The following is a 23107-nucleotide window of genomic DNA, read 5'->3' on the forward strand; positions in this document are numbered from 1 at the left end:
TATATTTATATAATTATTCCCCATAGAATCAAAGTGTAAAAATATTCTGTATGAATATACACAGCAAAATGCCCCAGGATTTAAAAGAAAACTTATACTGAAAATTGTTTTCAATTTTACCATTGGTTTCCAGTGTGCCATGGCTCGAAATAGTGGTGCTCACAACACTTGTGCTGACTGCTTTGTGTCTAAACTAATGATAAATCTGTATGCTCATTATCAAGTGCTTATGGGTTTCATTGTAAAACTCCCACATTTTTTTTAAATGTTGGGAAAAAGTTTTTTTTTAACTTTTCCAGTGTTTTCGTTTTTCTCTCATCTTCAAAGAGCTATTAATTATTTTTATTTTTTACTGTCCACATAGACATGTAATGGCTTTTTTTTGTGGGACGAATTGTACTTTTGAATGACTCTTGAATTTTTGAAAAATTCCAAGTTTGGTGACATTGCGAAAAAACGCAATTATGACATTGAGTTTTGAGAATTGTTTTTTACGGCATACATTTTGTGGTGAAAATAACCTGGCAGTATGATTCTCTTCATCACTACGATCACGGCAATTCCAAATCTGTCCAGTTTTTTTCTTTTAAATTATTTTCGTGGCAAAAAAATTCAGAAATTTGTAAAAAATATAAATAAATACATTTTGGGGGTATTGTGTCATTATTTTCCAAGACCTGTAATGTTTTAATTTTTCGGTCTGTAGAGCAGTGTGTGGGGTTATTCTTTGCTCGGTGAGTTTTTATTGATACTATTTTGAGACTGATATGACATTTTGTGCTGCATTTCCGTGACCCAAAAAAATGCAATTTTGGCATTTAATTTTTTTCTGTAATTACCATGTTTTTTTTTTATTTTGATAGATCAGATTTTTATGTATGTGGTGATAGCACGTGTATTTTTTGTTATTTTTATTATCATCATCTTTATTTTTACTGGGGGAACACAGGGGAGGATTTGAACTTCTTTTGTTTTCTTTTCATATTTTTAAAACGTGTTTTTTTTTTTTGTTTTATTTTACTATATTTATTAGGTTCAAGTCCCCTAAGAGGACTAAGATCGTCTAGTCACTTGTGGTATTTTTGCTGCATATAGTAATAATCACAGTCACCAGAAATGCCTGTATGATGAAACTGTATGGACCGTACCACAGGGGAGAGACAGAAGCTAATATCTTAGATACTGATGATTACTGCATGGCTTCTGTCACTCAGTTAGGGTATGTGTACACTGAATTTTCTAGACACTAAAAAATGATGTTTTCTTGTGGAAATCACTTCATAAAACTCTCCTCCTTTGTGGAGTTTTTAATTTCCTGAAGTGTTTTTTGGAGCAGTTTGGAAGAATGTTTCATGTATTTTTGGAGCGGATATTTTTGCAACCTTTTGATTGGACAGTGCCTAATTTGAAGCTTTTTCCATCAAAAGACGGTCTAAAGTGACATGCATGCAAAAAAAACATCATGTGACTGATAGCAAGCCGGAGAGGAATAAACAGCATGGTGAAATCTACAGTGGGTACGGAAAGTATTCAGACCCCTTTAAATTTTTCACTCTTTGTTTCATTGCAGCCATTTGGTAAATTCTAAAAGTTCATTTTTTTTTCTCACTAGAGTACACTCTGCACCCCATCTTTACTGAAAAAAAAACAGAAATGTAGAGATTTTAGCAAATTTATTAAAAAATAAAAACTGAAATATCACATGGTCATAAATATTCAAACCCTTTGCTCAGACACTCATATTTAAGTCACATGCTGTCCATTTCCTTGTGATCCTCCTTGAGATGGTTCTACTCCTTCATTGGAGTCCAGCTGTGTTTAATTAAACTGATAGGACTTGATTTGGAAAGGCACACACCTGTCTATATAAGACCTCACAGCTCACAGTGCATGTCAGACCAAATGAGAATCATGAGCTCTAAGGGACTGCCCAATTTGCTCAGAGACAGAATTGTGGCAAGGCACAGATCTGGCCAAGGTTACAAAAGAATTTCTGCATTACTCAAGGTTCCTAAGAGCACAGTGGCCTCCATAATCCTTAAATGGAAGAAGTTTGGGACCACCAGAAGTCTTCTTAGACCTGGCCGTCCAGCCAAACTGAGAAATCGTGGGAGAAGAGGTGAGAGAGGTAAATAAGAACCCCAAGATCACTGTGGCTGAGCTCCAGAGATGCAGTAGCGAGATGGGAGAAAATTTCATAAAGTAGACTATCACTGCAGCCCTCCACCAGTTGGGCCTTTATAGCAGAGTGGCCCAATGGAAGCCTCTCCTCAGTGCAAGACATATGAAAGCCTGCATGGAGTTTGCTCAAAAACACATGAAGGACTCCCAGACTATGAGAAATAAATTCTCTGATCTGATGAGACAAAGATAGAACTTTTTGATGTTAATTCTAAGCGGTATGTGTGGAAAAAAACAGGCACTGCTCATCACTTGCCCAATACAATCCCAACAGTGAAACATGGTGGTGGCAGCATCATGCTATGGGGGTGTTTTTCAGCTGCAGGGACAGGATGACTGGTTGCAATTGAAGGAAACATGAATGCGGTCAAGTACAGAGATATCCTGGATGAAAACCTCTTCCAGAGTGCTCTGGACCTCAGACTTGGCCAAAGGTTCACCTTCCAACAAGATAATGACCTTAAGCACACAGCTAAAATAACAAAGGAGTGGCTTCAGAACAACTCTGTGACCATTCTTGACTGGCCTAGCGAGAGCCCTGACCTAAACCCAATTGAGCATCTCTGGAGAGACCTGAAAATGGCCGTCCACCAACGTTCACCATCCAACCTGACTTAACTGGAGAGGATCTGCAAGGAAGAATGGCCGAAGATCCCCAAATCCAGGTATGAAAAACTTGTTGCATCATTCCCAAGAAGACTCATGGCTGTATTAGCTCAAAAGGGTTCTTCTACTCAATACTGAGCAAAGGGTCTGAATACTTATGACCATGTGATATTTCAGTTTTTCTTTTAATAAATTTGCAAAAATTTCTACATTTCTGGGTTTTCTTTCAGTCAACATGGGACTGAAAGTGTACTTTAGAGCAGAGTGTATTTTAATGAGAAAAAATGAACTTTTTAGAATTTACCAAAAGGCTGCAATGAAACAAAGAGTGAAAAATTTAAAGGAGTCTGAATACTTTCCGTACCCACTGTATGTATCAAAATGGAGTCAGAACGGAAGAAAATATTTGGCTGAATTGCACAGATGTAAGTAAGCAAGGTAGATAGTGGTAATGTGAAATATTAAAATATAACTTTTAATTAATTAATCTAAAAAAGAGGGGGGGTGTTCAACATATATACACAAACCATCTAAAAGGCTTGGTGACCTAGATGGTCTCACAAGTAACCACTTCTTTTTAAGCAATATCAAATAAGTGATATAGAACAATATCAACAGTAGTTGTCCTCTAGTATTACAATTATTTTTAAGCATTATAAAAGTGTTGTGGAAGAATCTCACCAAGTAGTTGTCCTGTATAGATGCCGGTGATTCCAGAACCCTTTTGGGTAACGTAGTCATCATAACCCCGGTCTGGGAGGAAGAGGGGGGGACATTATACCAATATACCACATATTTCCCCAAATATGTCCCACAGAAAGGCTGGAATACTAATTGCCCCTATAAACTCCCGACGCGTTTTGTTACATGCTCATCAGGAGAGATGGGGTAAACATGGTAGCCACACTTAGGACTGAGGCTCAAGAATCACTGCTCCAATCGCCCATTTTGGAGCGTCGATTCTTGAGCCCCTGCCCTAAGTGTGACTATCATGTTTACCCCATCTCCCCTGATGAGTATGTAATGAAACGCGTCGGGAGTTTATAGGGGCAATTAGTATTCCAGCCTTTTTGTTTGACATATTTGGGGAAATGTGTGGTATATTGATATAAAGCCTCCCGCTCTTCCTCTTCCTCCCAGACCGGGTTTCTGATGGCTACGTTACCCAAAACTGTTGTGGAATCACCAGCATCTATATAGGACAACTACTTGGTGAGATTGTTCCTTAACACTTTTATAATGCTTAAAAATAAGTGTAATACTTGATGACAGCTACTGTTGATATTGTTCTATATCACTTGTTTGATGTTGCTTAAAAGTAAGTGGTTACTTGTGAGACCATCTAGGTCACCAAGCCTTTTAGATTGTTTGTGTATGTATGTTGAACCCCCCCTCTTTTTCTAGATTAATGAATTAAAAGTTATATTTTAATATTTCACATTACCGCTATCTACCTTGCTGATATTTCCATTTTAACGGTAAAGTTTGGGATCCGTGCACAGACCCCAAACACTGACTTCTCTCGGAAGTCCGTGTTACTGTTTGGGTTCGGCAGCCCGAATAAAGCTTGTTGAAAGCCAATCAACTGCCGGCCCCATCACAGCCTGCCAATCATTTAAAAAAAACGACTTGTGGTCCCCCCCCATATTTGATAACCAGCCAAGGTAAAGCAGACAGCTTGGGGCTAGTATTCTCAGGCTGGGAATTTGAGATATTTGGCCCTCCCCAGCCTAAAAATAGCAGCCTGCAGCAGCCCCAGAAAAGATGCATCAATTAGATGCACAAATTCTGGCGCTTTGCCTGGCTCTTTCCACTTGTCTTATTGCATTGGCAAGTGGGGTAATATTTTGGGGTTGATGTCAGCTATGTAATGTCCGTTGACATCAAGCCCAGGGGTTAGTAATGGAGAAGTGTCTATAAGGCACCCCCATTACTTACTCCATTGTCAAAAGCAATAAACACACACAGAGAAAAGTCGTTTAATTGTAAAAAGCACTCCCTGACCCTATTTTACCCCTTAATTACCTTTAAAAAATAAAATAATCCAAAGGGGTCCTTCGTAAATGCATCTAACATCTGCTCATCCCTAATCTGGACCCCTAATCCACCGTACATATACGGCACAAGTCTGTAGCAGATGTATGGAGATGGCTTACGGAGTGAGCCCACCCTGTACCCTGCAGAAAATGTCTTTGGCACACAGCCAGGACCTGCCTGTAATATCAGCGAGTGGAACGGAGCTCCATCCGCAACTGTTAAATGTCGCTATCAAACTCCGCATACTGGCATGTGGGCACGTCATTCTATGCATCTATTAGCACCCTGTGACGCGATTATGGGTTGCAGATGGATTTCCATGACAGCTGGAAGTCTGTTAAAGAACTCCTTGCATGTCATTACGGAGCTCTCCTGAAGCCTAGCTTGTGGCTGGGCTTCAAAGGAGACCATGATTTTTACAATATGCATCAATACTGTGCTATTGCTGTGTATTGTGCAAGCCATTAGTTGATCACAGGTAAAAGGACTAATAAAAAAATATAGCAAAATGAAAAAAAAAAGTTTTAAAAAAATATGAAAAACCCCCATAAAGGTTCAAATCTACCTCCTTTTCTGCTATTAAAAATAAAGAAAATAAAAAAAATACAAATGTGGTATCGCCCTGTACATGCAAGTCAGATCTGTAAAAATAATTAACCCGATCGGTAAACACCACAAACAGAAAAAAAATCAAAGTGCCAAAATTGCAGTTTTTTTGGCCGCCGTAACTCAAAAAAAAGGATTAAGAAGCAATCAAAATGTCATATCCATCCCAAAATGGGATTAATAAATCATTGTCTCAACCCGCAAAAAAATAAGCCCTCACACGGCTCTATTGAGCGAAAAAAGAAAACGTTATGGGTGTCTGAAAATGCTGGCAGGTCATTTTTAATGCAGACTGTACGCCGTAAAAACTGTTACAAAAAAATGTCAGAATTGCGTTTTGTTCACATTTTCACCACATTTGGAATCTTTTTCTGGTTTCCAGTACACTGTGTTTCTAATGAATGGTGTTATTCAAAAGGGCAGCACGGTGGCTCAGTGGTCAGCACTGTTGCTTTGCAGCGCTGGGGTCCTGGGTTCTAATGCCACCAGACAACATCTGCAAGGAGTTTGTATGTTCTCCCTGTGTTTGTACGGGTTTCCTCCGGGTTCTCCGGTTTCCCCCCACACTCCAAAGACATACTGATAGGGAATCTAGATTGTGAGCCCCAATGGGGACAGTGATGATGATGTCTGCAAAGCGCTGCAGAATATGATGGTGATATATAATCAAAGTATAACATATAAATAAGTAAAACTCGTCCAGCAATAAACAAGCCCTCATATGTCTATGTGAACAGAAAAATAAAAGTTATCGTTCTTAGAAGAAGGGGAGGAAAAAGCTAAAACTCAAAAATGGAAATTGGCTAGAAGGGGGGTTATCCTTAATCCTGAGACTACGTGCTGTCAGGATTTTCTGGTGCCGGGGGTGAGCAGCCGCATGGCGGCAAGTTTTTGATTTGCATGCATACGGTCACTTGTCAACTAGTCATGCGCAGTCTCACACTATACAAGTGAATTGAGCAAGACCGGACACATCTAATCAGAATGTGACCAGAATTCTGCAAATCACATACTTGCGGTCCCATGACTGCCTGTTCTCGGCCCCACTGTGACGTCTGCAGTCACGTAGAGTGACTGTAGACTTGAACTCCAATCATTGACAACTAGTGTTGAGCATTCCGATACTGAAATATCGGGTATCGGCCGATATTCGCGGTATCGGAATTCCGATACTTAATTCCGATACTATTGCAATATCGTATACCGGAATCGGAAGTTCCCATAATGCAATGAGACATTTTCATTTTATTCAGCCAATGAGGATCCTAAGAAGTGTGGGCACATCCTGTTAGGCATGTAGGCATCTTAACTAATGGCATGGCTGTGATTGGCTGCTGAAATGATGTCATGATGCACTATAAAAGCCACCGCCGCCATTTTGAGCTCACTCTGCTGTGAATTCAGTTAGGGATAGGACGCTGTTGTTCTGAGGGACAGTTTTAGCTACCTATTTGCTCTATACTGCTTTACCCAAGCTACTTTCTAAATCACTGTGCCTTGCAGTGCTAGTGCACAGTTCCCTGTGCTGTTCACCGCTATCTGCAAGGTCTGTGTGTGTGAGTGCAGCTCACCCTGTAGTGTGTGCTTCAGCCAAGTCTGGTTGTAGTGCACTCAGTGTGTGTCACTGCCTCATACATTGTCCTTTTTTGCCAATTCATAATTTTTCCTGATATCTCCTATTAGTGTGGTGGTTCCATCTGTATTCAGCTAAATTGGTTCCAAACACACTATATAGGAGTAGATAGAGAAATTTTTTTCCGTCTTGCAGCACTAGTGCACAGTGCTCTGCATCTGTACTGTTCACCGCTGTCTGCAAGGTCTGGTGTGTGAGTGCAGCTCACCCTGTAGTGTGTGCTTCAACCCCGTCTGGTTGTAGTGCACTCAGTGTGTGTCACTGCCTCATACATTGTCCTTTATTGCCAATTCATAATTTTTCCTGATATCTCCTATTAGTGTGGTGGTTCCATCTGTATTCAGCTAAATTGGTTCCAAACACACTATATAGGAGTAGATAGAGAATTTTTTTTCCGTCTTGCAGCACTAGTGCACAGTGCTCTGCATCTGTACTGTTCACCGCTGTCTGCAAGGTCTGGTGTGTGAGTGCAGCTCACCCTGTAGTGTGTGCTTCAACCCCGTCTGGTTGTAGTGCACTCAGTGTGTGTCACTGCCTCATACATTGTCCTTTATTGCCAATTCATAATTTTTCCTGATATCTCCTATTAGTGTGGTGGTTCCATCTGTATTCAGCTAAATTGGTTCCAAACACACTATATAGGAGTAGATAGAGAATTTTTTTTCCGTCTTGCAGCACTAGTGCACAGTGCTCTGCATCTGTACTGTTCACCGCTGTCTGCAAGGTCTGGTGTGTGAGTGCAGCTCACCCTGTAGTGTGTGCTTCAACCCCGTCTGGTTGTAGTGCACTCAGTGTGTGTCACTGCCTCATACATTGTCCTTTATTGCCAATTCATAATTTTTCCTGATATCTCCTATTAGTGTGGTGGTTCCATCCATATTCAGCTAAATTGATTCCAAACACACTATATAGGAGTAGATAGAGGAGCCTTTCTGCAGCATTGGGCCCTGCAGCCCCAGCCAGATTAGTATTAGCCTATTTTTTGCAGCCTCATCTATTGCATTGTAGGTTACCTTCCTACATTGTAATAGCTACAAAAAGTTTGTGATACTATCGTTATTACATCTTTAGGCACATCCAGTGTCTTTTTGTGACAAAAAAAACCTAAATAAAGTTCACCAAACACTCCACTTTACAGTTGTGTAGGCCACATTAGCTCATATTAAAGTCTAGTCCACACTTTATAAAATTAGAGTTTCTTATACCTGTTAGCAGCTGTTCAGGAATAAGCACACTAAGCCCTTAGTACTTTTCTGCCTATCTTTATCAGTCTACCAAGATGAAGAAGGCAGGGAGTAAGGCATGTGGTCGTGGGCGTGGGCGTGGAGTTTCTGCAGGGAGAGGACGTGAGGATTCTGTGCCTGCAGGGAGAGGACGTGGGGATTCTGTGCCTGCTGCGGGCACCAGTGACTCAGCATCCCCCAGTTTTACCAGGGAACAGTCCTTTATGCGCAGCTTTGTAGGAGCTAGCCGTACCCCACTGCTGCGCGAGGACCAAATTGAAGCCGTTGTCGGATGGATGGCAGCTAACGCATCGACTTCAATTAGTTCCAGATCCTCTCAGGTCCTGAGCACTGAAGAGCACCCATCTGTCTCTTCACCACCTGCCAAATTGCCCAGGCAGTCAGAGAGCCCTGGACAGGAGCCATCTCTACTTCTGTTCTCTGAATCTCTTGGCTTGGAAAGAGGGGGCCAGCCAAGCAGAATTCGAGAATTTGAAGAAGAGGTAGTATGCAGTGATGCGCAACCGTTTTGTCTCTCTGAATCTGAAGAGGCGGGTGGGCCAGTGCCTATGGTCAGCAGCACACCTCAGTACGCATCTGATGATGAGACTCAGGTGCCACTTTCTGGTGCGTACTGTGCTGTCGAGACTACCCAGGAGAAGCAGTTGTTTGAAGAGGGTGGTGTAGATGATGAGGTCCTTGACCCATCATGGCGTGAGGGACAGGAAGGTGGTGGGAGCAGCTCTGAGGAAGAGATTCCCCGAACGGCCCAAAAAGGAGGGAGAGGGAGGGGGCAGACTTGGTTGCCTGTAGCCTCCACTTCGGCACCCATTAGGAGCATGGCTCTTCCAAAATCCAAAGCGGGCGCTCCCAAGACTTGCAGTGCCTGGTCCTTTTTTGACACAGTTGCAGATGACATTTGCTTTGTCAAATGCAAGCTGTGTAATCAGAAGGTGAAAAGAGGGAAAAGTGTCAGCAACCTCAATACCACAAATATGTGGAAACATGTGCGGACCAAGCACGTGGTGGAGTTACACAAACACACTGAAGACCTAGGCCAACCTACAGCGCCACCTACCACCTCTTCAGCTCGTGTTGTAGCCTCTTCCTCCAGCTCACACACAGCTGGTTCGGCTTCCTCACAGGATCGCCATGGAAGAATCTCTGGCACTGTTGTACAGAGACACAGTGTAATTCCACCCACAGCACCACTTTCCCAGTCATCCTCACACTCCCAGGCCAGTCTACAGCCATCGTTAGCACAGGCATGGGAGAAAAGGCGCCCATACTCGGCAAACCACCCCCGAGCACAGGCTCTGAATGCTGGCATTGCTAAACTACTGGCCCTTGAAATGCTATCATTCAGGCTGGTGGAGACTGACACATTCCGTAACTTTATGGCATTGGCAGTCCCACAATACAACGTGCCCAGCCGCTTTTATTTCAGCAGGCAAGCCGTCCCTGCCCTGCAACATCATGTGGAGGGAAAAATTAAACATGCACTACAAAACGCCGTCAGTAGCAAGGTCCACCTGACCACTGATGCGTGGACCAGTAAGCATGGACAGGGACGATACCTTTCCCTCACTGCCCATTGGGTAAATGTTGTGGAGCCGGGTACAGATCTTGAGAGTGGCGCTGTACGTGTTCTGCCAACTCCAAGGATTGCAGGAATCCAGTCTGTACACATTGACTCCTCCTCATACTCCAGTTCCTCTGAATCAGCGCTGCAGGAGCCGTCACGGTCTACCTCCACATCGACCCGTGAACGGTTACCTGTTATGATGACCGATATGAGCACAGCCGTGGCCAAACGTCAACAGGCCGTATTAAAATTAATTTCTTTGGGGAATCGAAGCCACACAGCGCAGGAGCTCTGGAATGCCATCAAGCAGCAGAGTGACGTGTGGTTTGGTTTGTGCCAGCGAATCTCCAGCCAGGCATGGTAGTGTGTGACAATGGCCGAAATCTGGTGGCAGCTCTGGGCCTAGGCAACCTCACTCACATCCCATGTCTGGCACATGTGCTCAACTTGGTCGTGCAGAGTTTTTTGAGGGACTATCCGGATCTTGATGCACTGCTTCACAAGGTCCGCATAGAGTGCGCTCACTTGCGGCGTTCCAGCAATGCAAGATCACGCATTGCAGCTCTGCAGCGCCGATTATGTCTTCCGGAACATCGCATCATATGTGACCTACCCACCAGGTGGAATTCAACGTTACATATGTTGGAGAGGTTGTGTGAGCAGCAGGCAGCAGTAATGGAGTACCAGCTGCAGCAGGCGCAAACAAGTCGCAGTGCGCGCCGTTCACACTTCACCACCACTGAGTGGGCCTCTATGAAGGACATTTGCCACGTTTTGCGTGCCTTCGATTATTCCACGCGGATGGCGAGTGCAGATGATGCACTAGTCAGCATGACTATCCCCCTTATCTGCCTGCTTGAAAAAACACTGCAAGCACTAAGGGACGAGGTTTTGGAAGAGGTGGAGGATGAGGAGTCACAAATGCCATCTGCTTCTCTACAGTCTGCGCAACGTGGTTCCTCACAAAGGCCTAGGCAGGGGACACTTTGTGAGGAGGATGAGGAGGAGTCAATGGATGAGGAAGACATCTGTCCAGAGGAGGGAGGTACACAATGCTCTAGTAGTCAGTATCTAGAGCGAGGGTGGGGTGATGCAGAGCAGGCAGAGATCACGCCTCAAGCAGGGGACAGCGTTTCTTGGCCAGTTGGCAGTCTGCAGCACATGGTTGATTTCATGCTGCAGTGCCTCAGAAACGACCGCCGCATCGCCCACATTCTCAACACGGCTGATTATTGGGTGTCCACCCTCCTAGATCCTCGCTACCGGGACAACTTACAAAGCCTCATAACACCATTGAACCGGGAGCGTAAAATGCGGGAGTACCAAGACGCACTGGTGCATTCCATCATGTTCTCCATTCCAACCGAGAGCAGTGCTGCTAGTGCTTTACAAAGCAGCTCAGTGCGTCGAGGCAGTGGAGGAAGCTCTGCACAAAGAGGGAGCAGAAGCAGCGCCTCAGCACAAGGCAAGACCAGTATGGCCGAAATGTGGCAAAGTTTTGTGTCCCCGCCGCCACAAATGTCTACACCATCACAGACAGCTCCAGTCAGCAGGAGGCAACGTTTCCGTCAGATGGTGACAGACTACATGTCTTGCCCTCTTAGTGTACTCCCAGACGGCTCTTCTCCCTTCAAGTTTTGGGTCTGTAAGCTGGATACATGGCCAGAGCTTAGTCAGTATGCACTGGAGGTGCTAGCTTGCCCTGCTGCTAGTGTATTATCGGAACGCGTCTTTAGTGCCGCAGGTGGTGTACTAACAGACCGTCGCATGCGACTATCCTCCGATAACGTTGACCGGCTTACTTTTCTCAAAATGAACAAGGCCTGGATCTCTCATGAATTTGCCAGTCCTCTTCCAGAATAAATAATTGGTTGGCAACAGTATCCAGGTCTCCTGTTCTGTTCATGTTTCTACCACCTGAACTGTAATCCCTGAGCTCCAACACCGCCAGTTGGCGCTCGGAAGTGCCGTCTGCACAGTCAACACTTGCTGCCGTGTTATTGGGGTTCAGTAACGTCAGCTGTTCTCCTGCTGTGCGGACGGCAATTTCTCCTGATTTGTCCACATCCACTGTACTACACATTTTAAAGTTGCTCCAATTACTCCTCTGGCTCCTCTGTTTTCATTCTTATCCCTGGGCTCCAGCACCGCCAGTTGGCGCTCGGAAGTGCTGTCTGCACAGTCAACACTTGCTACCATGTTATTGGGGTTCAGTAACGTCAGCTGTTCCCCTGCTGTGCGGACGGCAATTTCTCCTGCTCTGTCCACATTCTCACTACTACAGATTTTAAAGTTGCTCCAATTACACCTCTGGCTCCTCTGTTTTCAGTATTATCCCTGAGCTCCAACACCGCCAGTTGGCGCACGGAAGTGCCGTCTGCACAGTCAACACTTGCTGCCGTGTTATTGGGGTTCAGTAACGTCAGCTGTTCTCCTGCTGTGCGGACGGCAATTTCTCCTGCTTTGTCCAAATCCACTGTACTACACATTTTAAAGTTGCTCGAATTACACCTCTGGCTCCTCTGTTTTCATTCTTATCCCTGGGCTCCAGCACCGCCAGTTGGCGCTCGGAAGTGCCGTCTGCACAGTCAACACTTGCTGCCGTGTTATTGGGGTTCAGTAACGTCAGCTGTTCTCCTGCTGTGCGGACGGCAATTTCTCCTGCTTTGTCCACATCCACTGTACTACACATTTTAAAGTTGCTCGAATTACACCTCTGGCTCCTCTGTTTTCATTCTTATCCCTGGGCTCCAGCACCGCCAGTTGGCGCTCGGAAGTGCCGTCTGCACAGTCAACACTTGCTACCATGTTATTGGGGTTCAGTAACGTCAGCTGTTCCCCTGCTGTGTTCACGGCAATTTCTCCTGCTCTGTCCATATTCACTGTGCTACTTATTTAAAACTTGCTCCAATTACACCTCTGGCTCCTCCGTTTTTAGTATTTACCCTGGGCTCCAACACCGCCAGTTGGCGCTCGGAAGTGCTGTCTGCACAGTCAACACTTGCTGCCGTGTTATTGGGGTTCAGTAACGTCAGCTGTTCCCCTGCTGTGCGGACGGCAATTTCTCCTGCTCTGTCCACATTCTCACTACTACAGATTTTAAAGTTGCTCGAATTACACCTCTGGCTCCTCTGTTTTCATTCTTATCCCTGGGCTCCAGCACCGCCAGTTGGCGCTCGGAAGTGCTGTCTGCACAGTCAACACTTGCTACCATGTTATTGGGGTTCAGTAACGTCAGCTGTTCCCCTGCTGTGCGGACGGCAATTTCTCCTGCTCTGTCCACATTCTCACTACTACAGATTTTAAAGTTGCTCCAATTACACCTCTGGCTCCTCTGTTTTCATTCTTATCCCTGGGCTCCAGCACCGCCAGTTGGCGCTCGGAAGTGCCGTCTGCACAGTCAACACTTGCTGCCGTGTTATTGGGGTTCAGTAACGTCAGCTGTTCTCCTGCTGTGCGGACGGCAATTTCTCCTGATTTGTCCACATCCACTGTACTACACATTTTAAAGTTGCTCCAATTACTCCTCTGGCTCCTCTGTTTTCATTCTTATCCCTGGGCTCCAGCACCGCCAGTTGGCGCTCGGAAGTGCTGTCTGCACAGTCAACACTTGCTACCATGTTATTGGGGTTCAGTAACGTCAGCTGTTCCCCTGCTGTGCGGACGGCAATTTCTCCTGCTCTGTCCACATTCTCACTACTACAGATTTTAAAGTTGCTCCAATTACACCTCTGGCTCCTCTGTTTTCAGTATTATCCCTGAGCTCCAACACCGCCAGTTGGCGCACGGAAGTGCCGTCTGCACAGTCAACACTTGCTGCCGTGTTATTGGGGTTCAGTAACGTCAGCTGTTCTCCTGCTGTGCGGACGGCAATTTCTCCTGCTTTGTCCAAATCCACTGTACTACACATTTTAAAGTTGCTCGAATTACACCTCTGGCTCCTCTGTTTTCATTCTTATCCCTGGGCTCCAGCACCGCCAGTTGGCGCTCGGAAGTGCCGTCTGCACAGTCAACACTTGCTGCCGTGTTATTGGGGTTCAGTAACGTCAGCTGTTCTCCTGCTGTGCGGACGGCAATTTCTCCTGCTTTGTCCACATCCACTGTACTACACATTTTAAAGTTGCTCGAATTACACCTCTGGCTCCTCTGTTTTCATTCTTATCCCTGGGCTCCAGCACCGCCAGTTGGCGCTCGGAAGTGCCGTCTGCACAGTCAACACTTGCTACCATGTTATTGGGGTTCAGTAACGTCAGCTGTTCCCCTGCTGTGTTCACGGCAATTTCTCCTGCTCTGTCCATATTCACTGTGCTACTTATTTAAAACTTGCTCCAATTACACCTCTGGCTCCTCCGTTTTTAGTATTTACCCTGGGCTCCAACACCGCCAGTTGGCGCTCGGAAGTGCTGTCTGCACAGTCAACACTTGCTGCCGTGTTATTGGGGTTCAGTAACGTCAGCTGTTCCCCTGCTGTGCGGACGGCAATTTCTCCTGCTCTGTCCACATTCTCACTACTACAGATTTTAAAGTTGCTCGAATTACACCTCTGGCTCCTCTGTTTTCATTCTTATCCCTGGGCTCCAGCACCGCCAGTTGGCGCTCGGAAGTGCTGTCTGCACAGTCAACACTTGCTACCATGTTATTGGGGTTCAGTAACGTCAGCTGTTCCCCTGCTGTGCGGACGGCAATTTCTCCTGCTCTGTCCACATTCTCACTACTACAGATTTTAAAGTTGCTCCAATTACACCTCTGGCTCCTCTGTTTTCATTCTTATCCCTGGGCTCCAGCACCGCCAGTTGGCGCTCGGAAGTGCCGTCTGCACAGTCAACACTTGCTGCGGTGTTATTGGGGTTCGGTAACGTCAGCTGTTCCCCTGCTGTGTTCACGGCAATTTCTCCTGCTCTGTCCATATTCACTGTGCTACTTATTTAAAACTTGCTCCAATTACACCTCTGGCTCCTCCGTTTTTAGTATTTACCCTGGGCTCCAACACCGCCAGTTGGCGCTCGGAAGTGCTGTCTGCACAGTCAACACTTGCTGCCGTGTTATTGGGGTTCAGTAACGTCAGCTGTTCTCCTGCTGTGCGGACGGCAATTTCTCCTGCTTTGTCCACATCCACTGTACTACACATTTTAAAGTTGCTCGAATTACACCTCTGGCTCCTCTGTTTTCATTCTTATCCCTGGGCTCCAGCACCGCCAGTTGGCGCTCGGAAGTGCCGTCTGCACAGTCAACACTTGCTGCGGTGTTATTGGGGTTCGGTAACGTCAGCTGTTCCCCTGCTGTGTTCACGGCAATTTCTCCTGCTCTGTCCATATTCACTGTGCTACTTATTTAAAACTTGCTCCAATTACACCTCTGGCTCCTCCGTTTTTAGTATTTACCCTGGGCTCCAATACCGCTAGTTGCTGCTCAGAAGTGCCGTCTGCACAGTCAACGCTTGCTCCAGTGTTATTGGGATTCAGTAACGTCAGCTGATCCCCAGCTGTGTGTCCGGCAAATTCTCCTGCTTTGTCCACATCCACTGTAGTACGGATTTAAAACCTCCTCCAAATACACCTCTGGCTCTTCTGTTTTTAGTATTTACCCTGGGCTCCAGCACCGCCAGCTGGTTCTCGGCAGTTCCATTGGCTCTTGTACCTTCTGCTACCCATCCGGGTTCCAGTACCGTCAGCTGGTTCTCGGCAGTGTCTTTGGCACGGGTACTCCCTCCTGCCCAGCCTGGTTCCAGCACGCCAGCTGTTTCCGGGTAGTGTCAACGTCACTTTGCCTCCAATGCGTTGTCCTGTCGTGTTGCGGTCGGGTTAGCCGACTCTATGGTGCCTGCAGTTTAGGTGACTCCTATGTGGGCTGCGGGATCTGGCAATGAAGGCTGGTTCCATAGTGCCAATAGGACAAGCACCCTCTGTAGGACTGTGGGTTTTGGTAACTGCGGCCGGCTCGCGGCCTTGAACTTTTTTTTTACATGGGTACCTTCTGCTACCCATCCGGGTTCCAGTACCGTCAGCTGGTTCTCGGCAGTGCCTTTGGATTAGGTGCCTCCTTCTCGGTATCCAAGTTCCACCAACGTCTGCTGGTCCTTGGTAGTGCTTTCTGGCACAGGTACCTCCTGCTTAGTAACCGAGTTCCAGTAACATCAGCTGGTCCTCGGTAGTTCCATTGGCTCTTGTACCTTCTGCTACCCATCCGGGTTCCAGTACCGTCAGCTGGTCCTCGGTAGTTCCATTTGCTCTTGTATCTTCTGCTACCCATCCGGGTTCCAGTACCGTCAGCTGGTTCTCGGCAGTGTCTTTGGCACGGGTACTCCCTCCTGCCCAGCCTGGTTCCAGCACGCCAGCTGTTTCCGGGTAGTGTCAACGTCACTTTGCCTCCAATGCGTTGTCCTGTCGTGTTGCGGTCGGGTTAGCCGACTCTATGGTGCCTGCAGTTTAGGTGACTCCTATGTGGGCTGCGGGATCTGGCAATGAAGGCTGGTTCCATAGTGCCAATAGGACAAGCACCCTCTGTAGGACTGTGGGTTTTGGTAACTGCGGCCGGCTCGCGGCCTTGAACTTTTTTTTTACATGGGTACCTTCTGCTACCCATCCGGGTTCCAGTACCGTCAGCTGGTTCTCGGCAGTGCCTTTGGATTAGGTGCCTCCTTCTCGGTATCCAAGTTCCACCAACGTCTGCTGGTCCTTGGTAGTGCTTTCTGGCACAGGTACCTCCTGCTTAGTAACCGAGTTCCAGTAACATCAGCTGGTCCTCGGTAGTTCCATTGGCTCTTGTACCTTCTGCTACCCATCCGGGTTCCAGTACCGTCAGCTGGTCCTCGGTAGTTCCATTTGCTCTTGTATCTTCTGCTACCCATCCGGGTTCCAGTACCGTCAGCTGGTTCTCGGCAGTGTCTTTGGCACGGGTACTCCCTCCTGCCCAGCCTGGTTCCAGCACGCCAGCTGTTTCCGGGTAGTGTCAACGTCACTTTGCCTCCAATGCGTTGTCCTGTCGTGTTGCGGTCGGGTTAGCCGACTCTATGGTGCCTGCAGTTTAGGTGACTCCTATGTGGGCTGCGGGATCTGGCAATGAAGGCTGGTTCCATAGTGCCAATAGGACAAGCACCCCCTGTAGGACTGTGGGTTTTGGTAACTGCGGCCGGCTCGCGGCCTTGAACTTTTTTTTTACATGGGTACCTTCTGCTACCCATCCGGGTTCCAGTACCGTCAGCTGGTTCTCGGCAGTGCCTTTGGATTAGGTGCCTCCTTCTCGGTATCCAAGTTCCACCAACGTCTGCTGGTCCTTGGTAGTGCTTTCTGGCACAGGTACCTCCTGCTTAGTAACCGAGTTCCAGTAACATCAGCTGGTCCTCGGTAGTTCCATTGGCTCTTGTACCTTCTGCTACCCATCCGGGTTCCAGTAACATCAGCTGGTCCTCGGTAGTTCCATTGGCTCTTGTACCTTCTGCTACCCATCCGGGTTCCAGTACCGTCAGCTGGTTCTCGGCAGTGCCTTTGGATTAGGTGCCTCCTTCTCGGTATCCAAGTTCCACCAACGTCTGCTGGTCCTTGGTAGTGCTTTCTGGCACAGGTACCTCCTGCTTAGTAACCGAGTTCCAGTAACATCAGCTGGTCCTCGGTAGTTCCATTGGCTCTTGTACCTTCTGCTACCCATCCGGGTTCCAGTACCGTCAGCTGGTCCTCGGTAGTTCCATTTGCTCTTGTATCTTCTGCTACCCATCCGGGTTCCAGTACCGTCAGCTGGTTCTCGGCAGTGTCTTTGGCACGGGTACTCCCTCCTGCCCAGCCTGGTTCCAGCACGCCAGCTGTTTCCGGGTAGTGTCAACGTCACTTTGCCTCCAATGCGTTGTCCTGTCGTGTTGCGGTCGGGTTAGCCGACTCTATGGTGCCTGCAGTTTAGGTGACTCCTATGTGGGCTGCGGGATCTGGCAATGAAGGCTGGTTCCATAGTGCCAATAGGACAAGCACCCTCTGTAGGACTGTGGGTTTTGGTAACTGCGGCCGGCTCGCGGCCTTGAACTTTTTTTTTACATGGGTACCTTCTGCTACCCATCCGGGTTCCAGTACCGTCAGCTGGTTCTCGGCAGTGCCTTTGGATTAGGTGCCTCCTTCTCGGTATCCAAGTTCCACCAACGTCTGCTGGTCCTTGGTAGTGCTTTCTGGCACAGGTACCTCCTGCTTAGTAACCGAGTTCCAGTAACATCAGCTGGTCCTCGGTAGTTCCATTGGCTCTTGTACCTTCTGCTACCCATCCGGGTTCCAGTACCGTCAGCTGGTCCTCGGTAGTTCCATTTGCTCTTGTATCTTCTGCTACCCATCCGGGTTCCAGTACCGTCAGCTGGTTCTCGGCAGTGTCTTTGGCACGGGTACTCCCTCCTGCCCAGCCTGGTTCCAGCACGCCAGCTGTTTCCGGGTAGTGTCAACGTCACTTTGCCTCCAATGCGTTGTCCTGTCGTGTTGCGGTCGGGTTAGCCGACTCTATGGTGCCTGCAGTTTAGGTGACTCCTATGTGGGCTGCGGGATCTGGCAATGAAGGCTGGTTCCATAGTGCCAATAGGACAAGCACCCTCTGTAGGACTGTGGGTTTTGGTAACTGCGGCCGGCTCGCGGCCTTGAACTTTTTTTTTACATGGGTACCTTCTGCTACCCATCCGGGTTCCAGTACCGTCAGCTGGTTCTCGGCAGTGCCTTTGGATTAGGTGCCTCCTTCTCGGTATCCAAGTTCCACCAACGTCTGCTGGTCCTTGGTAGTGCTTTCTGGCACAGGTACCTCCTGCTTAGTAACCGAGTTCCAGTAACATCAGCTGGTCCTCGGTAGTTCCATTGGCTCTTGTACCTTCTGCTACCCATCCGGGTTCCAGTACCGTCAGCTGGTCCTCGGTAGTTCCATTTGCTCTTGTATCTTCTGCTACCCATCCGGGTTCCAGTACCGTCAGCTGGTTCTCGGCAGTGTCTTTGGCACGGGTACTCCCTCCTGCCCAGCCTGGTTCCAGCACGCCAGCTGTTTCCGGGTAGTGTCAACGTCACTTTGCCTCCAATGCGTTGTCCTGTCGTGTTGCGGTCGGGTTAGCCGACTCTATGGTGCCTGCAGTTTAGGTGACTCCTATGTGGGCTGCGGGATCTGGCAATGAAGGCTGGTTCCATAGTGCCAATAGGACAAGCACCCTCTGTAGGACTGTGGGTTTTGGTAACTGCGGCCGGCTCGCGGCCTTGAACTTTTTTTTTACATGGGTACCTTCTGCTACCCATCCGGGTTCCAGTACCGTCAGCTGGTTCTCGGCAGTGCCTTTGGATTAGGTGCCTCCTTCTCGGTATCCAAGTTCCACCAACGTCTGCTGGTCCTTGGTAGTGCTTTCTGGCACAGGTACCTCCTGCTTAGTAACCGAGTTCCAGTAACATCAGCTGGTCCTCGGTAGTTCCATTGGCTCTTGTACCTTCTGCTACCCATCCGGGTTCCAGTAACATCAGCTGGTCCTCGGTAGTTCCATTGGCTCTTGTACCTTCTGCTACCCATCCGGGTTCCAGTACCGTCAGCTGGTTCTCGGCAGTGCCTTTGGATTAGGTGCCTCCTTCTCGGTATCCAAGTTCCACCAACGTCTGCTGGTCCTTGGTAGTGCTTTCTGGCACAGGTACCTCCTGCTTAGTAACCGAGTTCCAGTAACATCAGCTGGTCCTCGGTAGTTCCATTGGCTCTTGTACCTTCTGCTATCCATCCGGGTTCCAGTACCGTCAGCTGGTCCTCGGTAGTTCCTCAGCTTTCTTGTACCTTCTGCTACATTTCCAAGTTCAAGCTTTTTGAAATGGTTCTTGGTAATCACTCTGGATCTCCCTGACGAGGACCCTGAAGACGAGGACCCTGAAGACCAACCCTAAGAAGACGAGGACCCCGAAGACAATGACCCTGAAGACGAGGACCCTGAAGACCACCCCGAAGAAGACGAGGACCCTGAAGACCACCCCGAAGAAGACGAGGACCCTGAAGACCACCCCGAAGAAGACGAGGACCCCGAAGACGAGGACCCAGAAGACCAACCCGAAGAAGACGAGGACCCCGAAGACGAGGACCCCCGAAGACGACGACCCTGAAGACCACCCCGAAGAAGACCAAGAAGATGACCCTGAAGAAGTTGACCAAGAAGACAAAGAAGAGAAGACAAGCACCAAGATACAGAAAAACAAGAGACAGAAAACCAAGAAGCAGAAATACAAGAAGCTGCAGAACAAAAAGCGGAAGAACATTAAGCATAAGACTAAAAATCAGAGCAAAAGATAATATCTAAATTATAAGCAGAAGATGACTAAGCAGTGTATGGGGGTGAGTCCGTTCCTCCTCGTGGTGCCCCTGGAAAAGACCTGCTGCTGCAGGCCAAACTGAACGCGGACAAATCCTGTTGTAAATCTTTTGTGACGGGCAGAACGAAAGGTGTAATGTCCAACCTTTTATAGATAACAACTACAGGAATGCCTGTCACAAATAAGAATATGATGAAGAAGAAGAATATGAAGAAGATGAAGAAGTAGAATATGAAGAATGTAAAAAAAAGAATAATACGAAGAAGGTGAAGAAGAAGTGGATGAAAAAGATGCTGAGGATGATGAAGGAGAAAGTGTGGGAGAAGTAAAAAAGAAGGTGAAGAGCATGGAAGTAGTGAAACATAAATATCTGACAAAATATAAAAATACTTAACATAGTTAATATTTCCGTAACTCAGAACATAATAAAAAAATATTAATTCCTGCTATTCCATTTGACTGGGCTAAACCTCTATGCCTTTATTGTCTCCCCCACCTCCCCCAATACATTCTACATTATTCTTAGTTGTTTTCCTTCATGTAGAAATAACCTACAAGGAAAGAAAGGGTTTATTTTAATTCCGATATTTATGTCCCATTGACTTGCATTGGTTTCCGGTATCGGAATCGGCGATATCCGATACTTTTTCGGTATCGGTCCGATCCAATCCGATCCGATATTTCCCGATATCGGAAGGTATCGCTCAACACTATTGACAACCCCTTTAATGTCTGGGTTACTAACAGATCTCAAATTTGACTTTGTGGCGCACTGCACAACTGTGGATGGTGCAGTCAGATGCATTGGACAGCTGGTACGGGAGTGGTCTGGCACACAAAGATGGGAAAAGGGTTGGGTCTGACATGTCGGTGAGTTGATGAAAGCATGGTTTGATACCCACTTAGAAATGTGTGTGTGATGAGAAAGTGACATTTTACTTTGATCTAAACACAAATATACAGTAAGTCAATAAATTACAGCTATTTGATCATTTACAGTATATTAAATTACCAAGTTGTAGTTCTTTTTCCCTGTGATATTGTATGAAATTGTGTATTACACGTTATATATGTTAATATTCTTAACTCTATAACCTAAATTGCACATATTCACATCCACACTAGAGAAAAGAGCAATAATCATTTCAGGTCAGGTAACCGGTCATGTAAATGTGACTATTTACATGAAGATGTAATTAGGGATGGAACAAATTACATGCAGCAAAGAATGGGTAAAGTCTGTTCATTTTGAAATAGTTATTATATCTCTATCATCAGCCATTAAGTTATTAATCTTCCACTTCTTTCCCACATTAAGTCTCAGATCACAAACTTTACTCCCCTACGACGTTCCAAACTCCGCTACTATCTAGAAGATAAGAATGTAACATGCAGGAACTGTAACCATCGCGGTCATTTGTCAAAAAGTTGTCCTGAGCCTAAAGTAAGTATTAAGTTAACTGGATGTAATCTGCAAGATCATCATTTTGTTTTGTGTGATTATCCCTAAACTGTGGACACCTCCCAATAAATCTGCGCACTTAATTGTTTGTAAAAAGAAAAAAAGACTACAAGAAAAGTGGCAAAACCATGATGCATTGACTTCCTATTAAATGGACAATTAGTTATTATTGATTGATCAGCTTGCGTCAAGACTATTAGAGCTGCGGGAAATATGTGTTACCAGACCACTACGTTCTCGTTCCAAAACTGGAAAACTTGGCTTTCAACAACTGTTTTTTCTCCGTATGACTTATGGTGATTTATTTGTTCCTGGTCATGGTAAGCAACTTTTCCCCAGTTTTTTTCTAAATTCCATTATACTAGTTTTACAAACTTCTTTCGCTGGCTGATTAAATTAGCCCTCTTCTCTATCACAGCCGATGCATAGACAAAGAAGGGTACTGGCTTAATGGGAACATGTCACCTGGTTTTTCCAATATAAAGTACGGCCACCACCTTTAAGACCTATTTTTCAGCATTCTAATAAGTTGTATGTAAGTCCCCAATCCCCTCTCCATAACACAAAAAGACATTTTATTATGCCCACTTACAGTGCGGTCTGGTCCGATGGGAGGCTCTGGCAACCCTCCTGCCCTGCTTCATGTGATGATGTGTTCTAAGTTATTCACACAGTGTCTCCCAATCGCCCTCCTGCGCAGGCGTACTTCGCTCTGTCCTGCTGAGGGCAGAGGAAAGCACTGTAGTGCGCATGCGCCAGCTTTACTTCCGAGTCATTGGCACGCTTTGGCTTTTCCTGGTGCATGCGCACTACAGAACAGGCAAGATTCGACTTGATGGAAAGCTCAACACTATCTTTCTGTGTTTCCCTCTGCTTGTTTCCTCATGCTTCTCCTCCCCCTTTCCTTTCCACAGAGTATAATAGACTGTGTAACCTGCACATTGAGCAAGTCAGAGTTCAGCTGTTTTTTTTCCAAAGTGGATGATGAGTTCTGAAGGCAGGAGGGAAGAAGTTGCTCATAAGTGGAGAAAAAAGCTGAAATCTCAGAAAAGCTATATTAACAAAGTTTCTTATATACACTGTGTGCAGAATTATTAGGCAAGTTGTATTTTAGAGGATTATTTTTATTATTGATCAACAACTATGTTCTCAATCAACCCAAAAGACTCATAAATATCCAAGCTTAATATTTTTGGAAGTTGGAGTGGGGTTTTTTTAGATTTGGCTATCTTAGGAAGATATCTGTTTGTGCAGGTAACTATTACTGTGCAGAATTATTAGGTAACTTAATAAAAACCAAATATAATCCCATCTCACTTGTTTATTTTCACCAGGTAAACCAATATCAGTGCACAAAATTTAGAAATAAACATTTCTGACATGCGAAAACAAAAACCAAAAAAATTAGTGATCAGTATAGCCACCTTTCTTTATGATGACACTCAACAGCCTTCCATCCATAGATTCTGTCAGTTGCTTGATCTGTTTTCC

General features: G+C 46.3%; 1 protein-coding gene across 1 annotated transcript in view; it reads left to right on the plus strand.

Moving 5' to 3' along the window:
• Positions 1–23107, plus strand: part of ZCCHC7 (zinc finger CCHC-type containing 7) — a 275216-nt gene that overhangs the window by 115941 nt on the left and 136168 nt on the right. Inside the window, exon 4 of the mRNA XM_073662523.1 lies at positions 21473–21598. Coding sequence (XP_073518624.1) covers positions 21473–21598 — 126 coding nt within the window. The remainder of the gene's footprint in view (positions 1–21472; positions 21599–23107) is intronic.

This window comes from Phyllobates terribilis, unplaced genomic scaffold (assembly GCF_046119375.1).
Source record: "Phyllobates terribilis strain yellow unplaced genomic scaffold, ASM4611937v1 Scaffold_1__5_contigs__length_1240528914, whole genome shotgun sequence".
NCBI classification, from domain to species: domain Eukaryota; kingdom Metazoa; phylum Chordata; class Amphibia; order Anura; family Dendrobatidae; genus Phyllobates; species Phyllobates terribilis.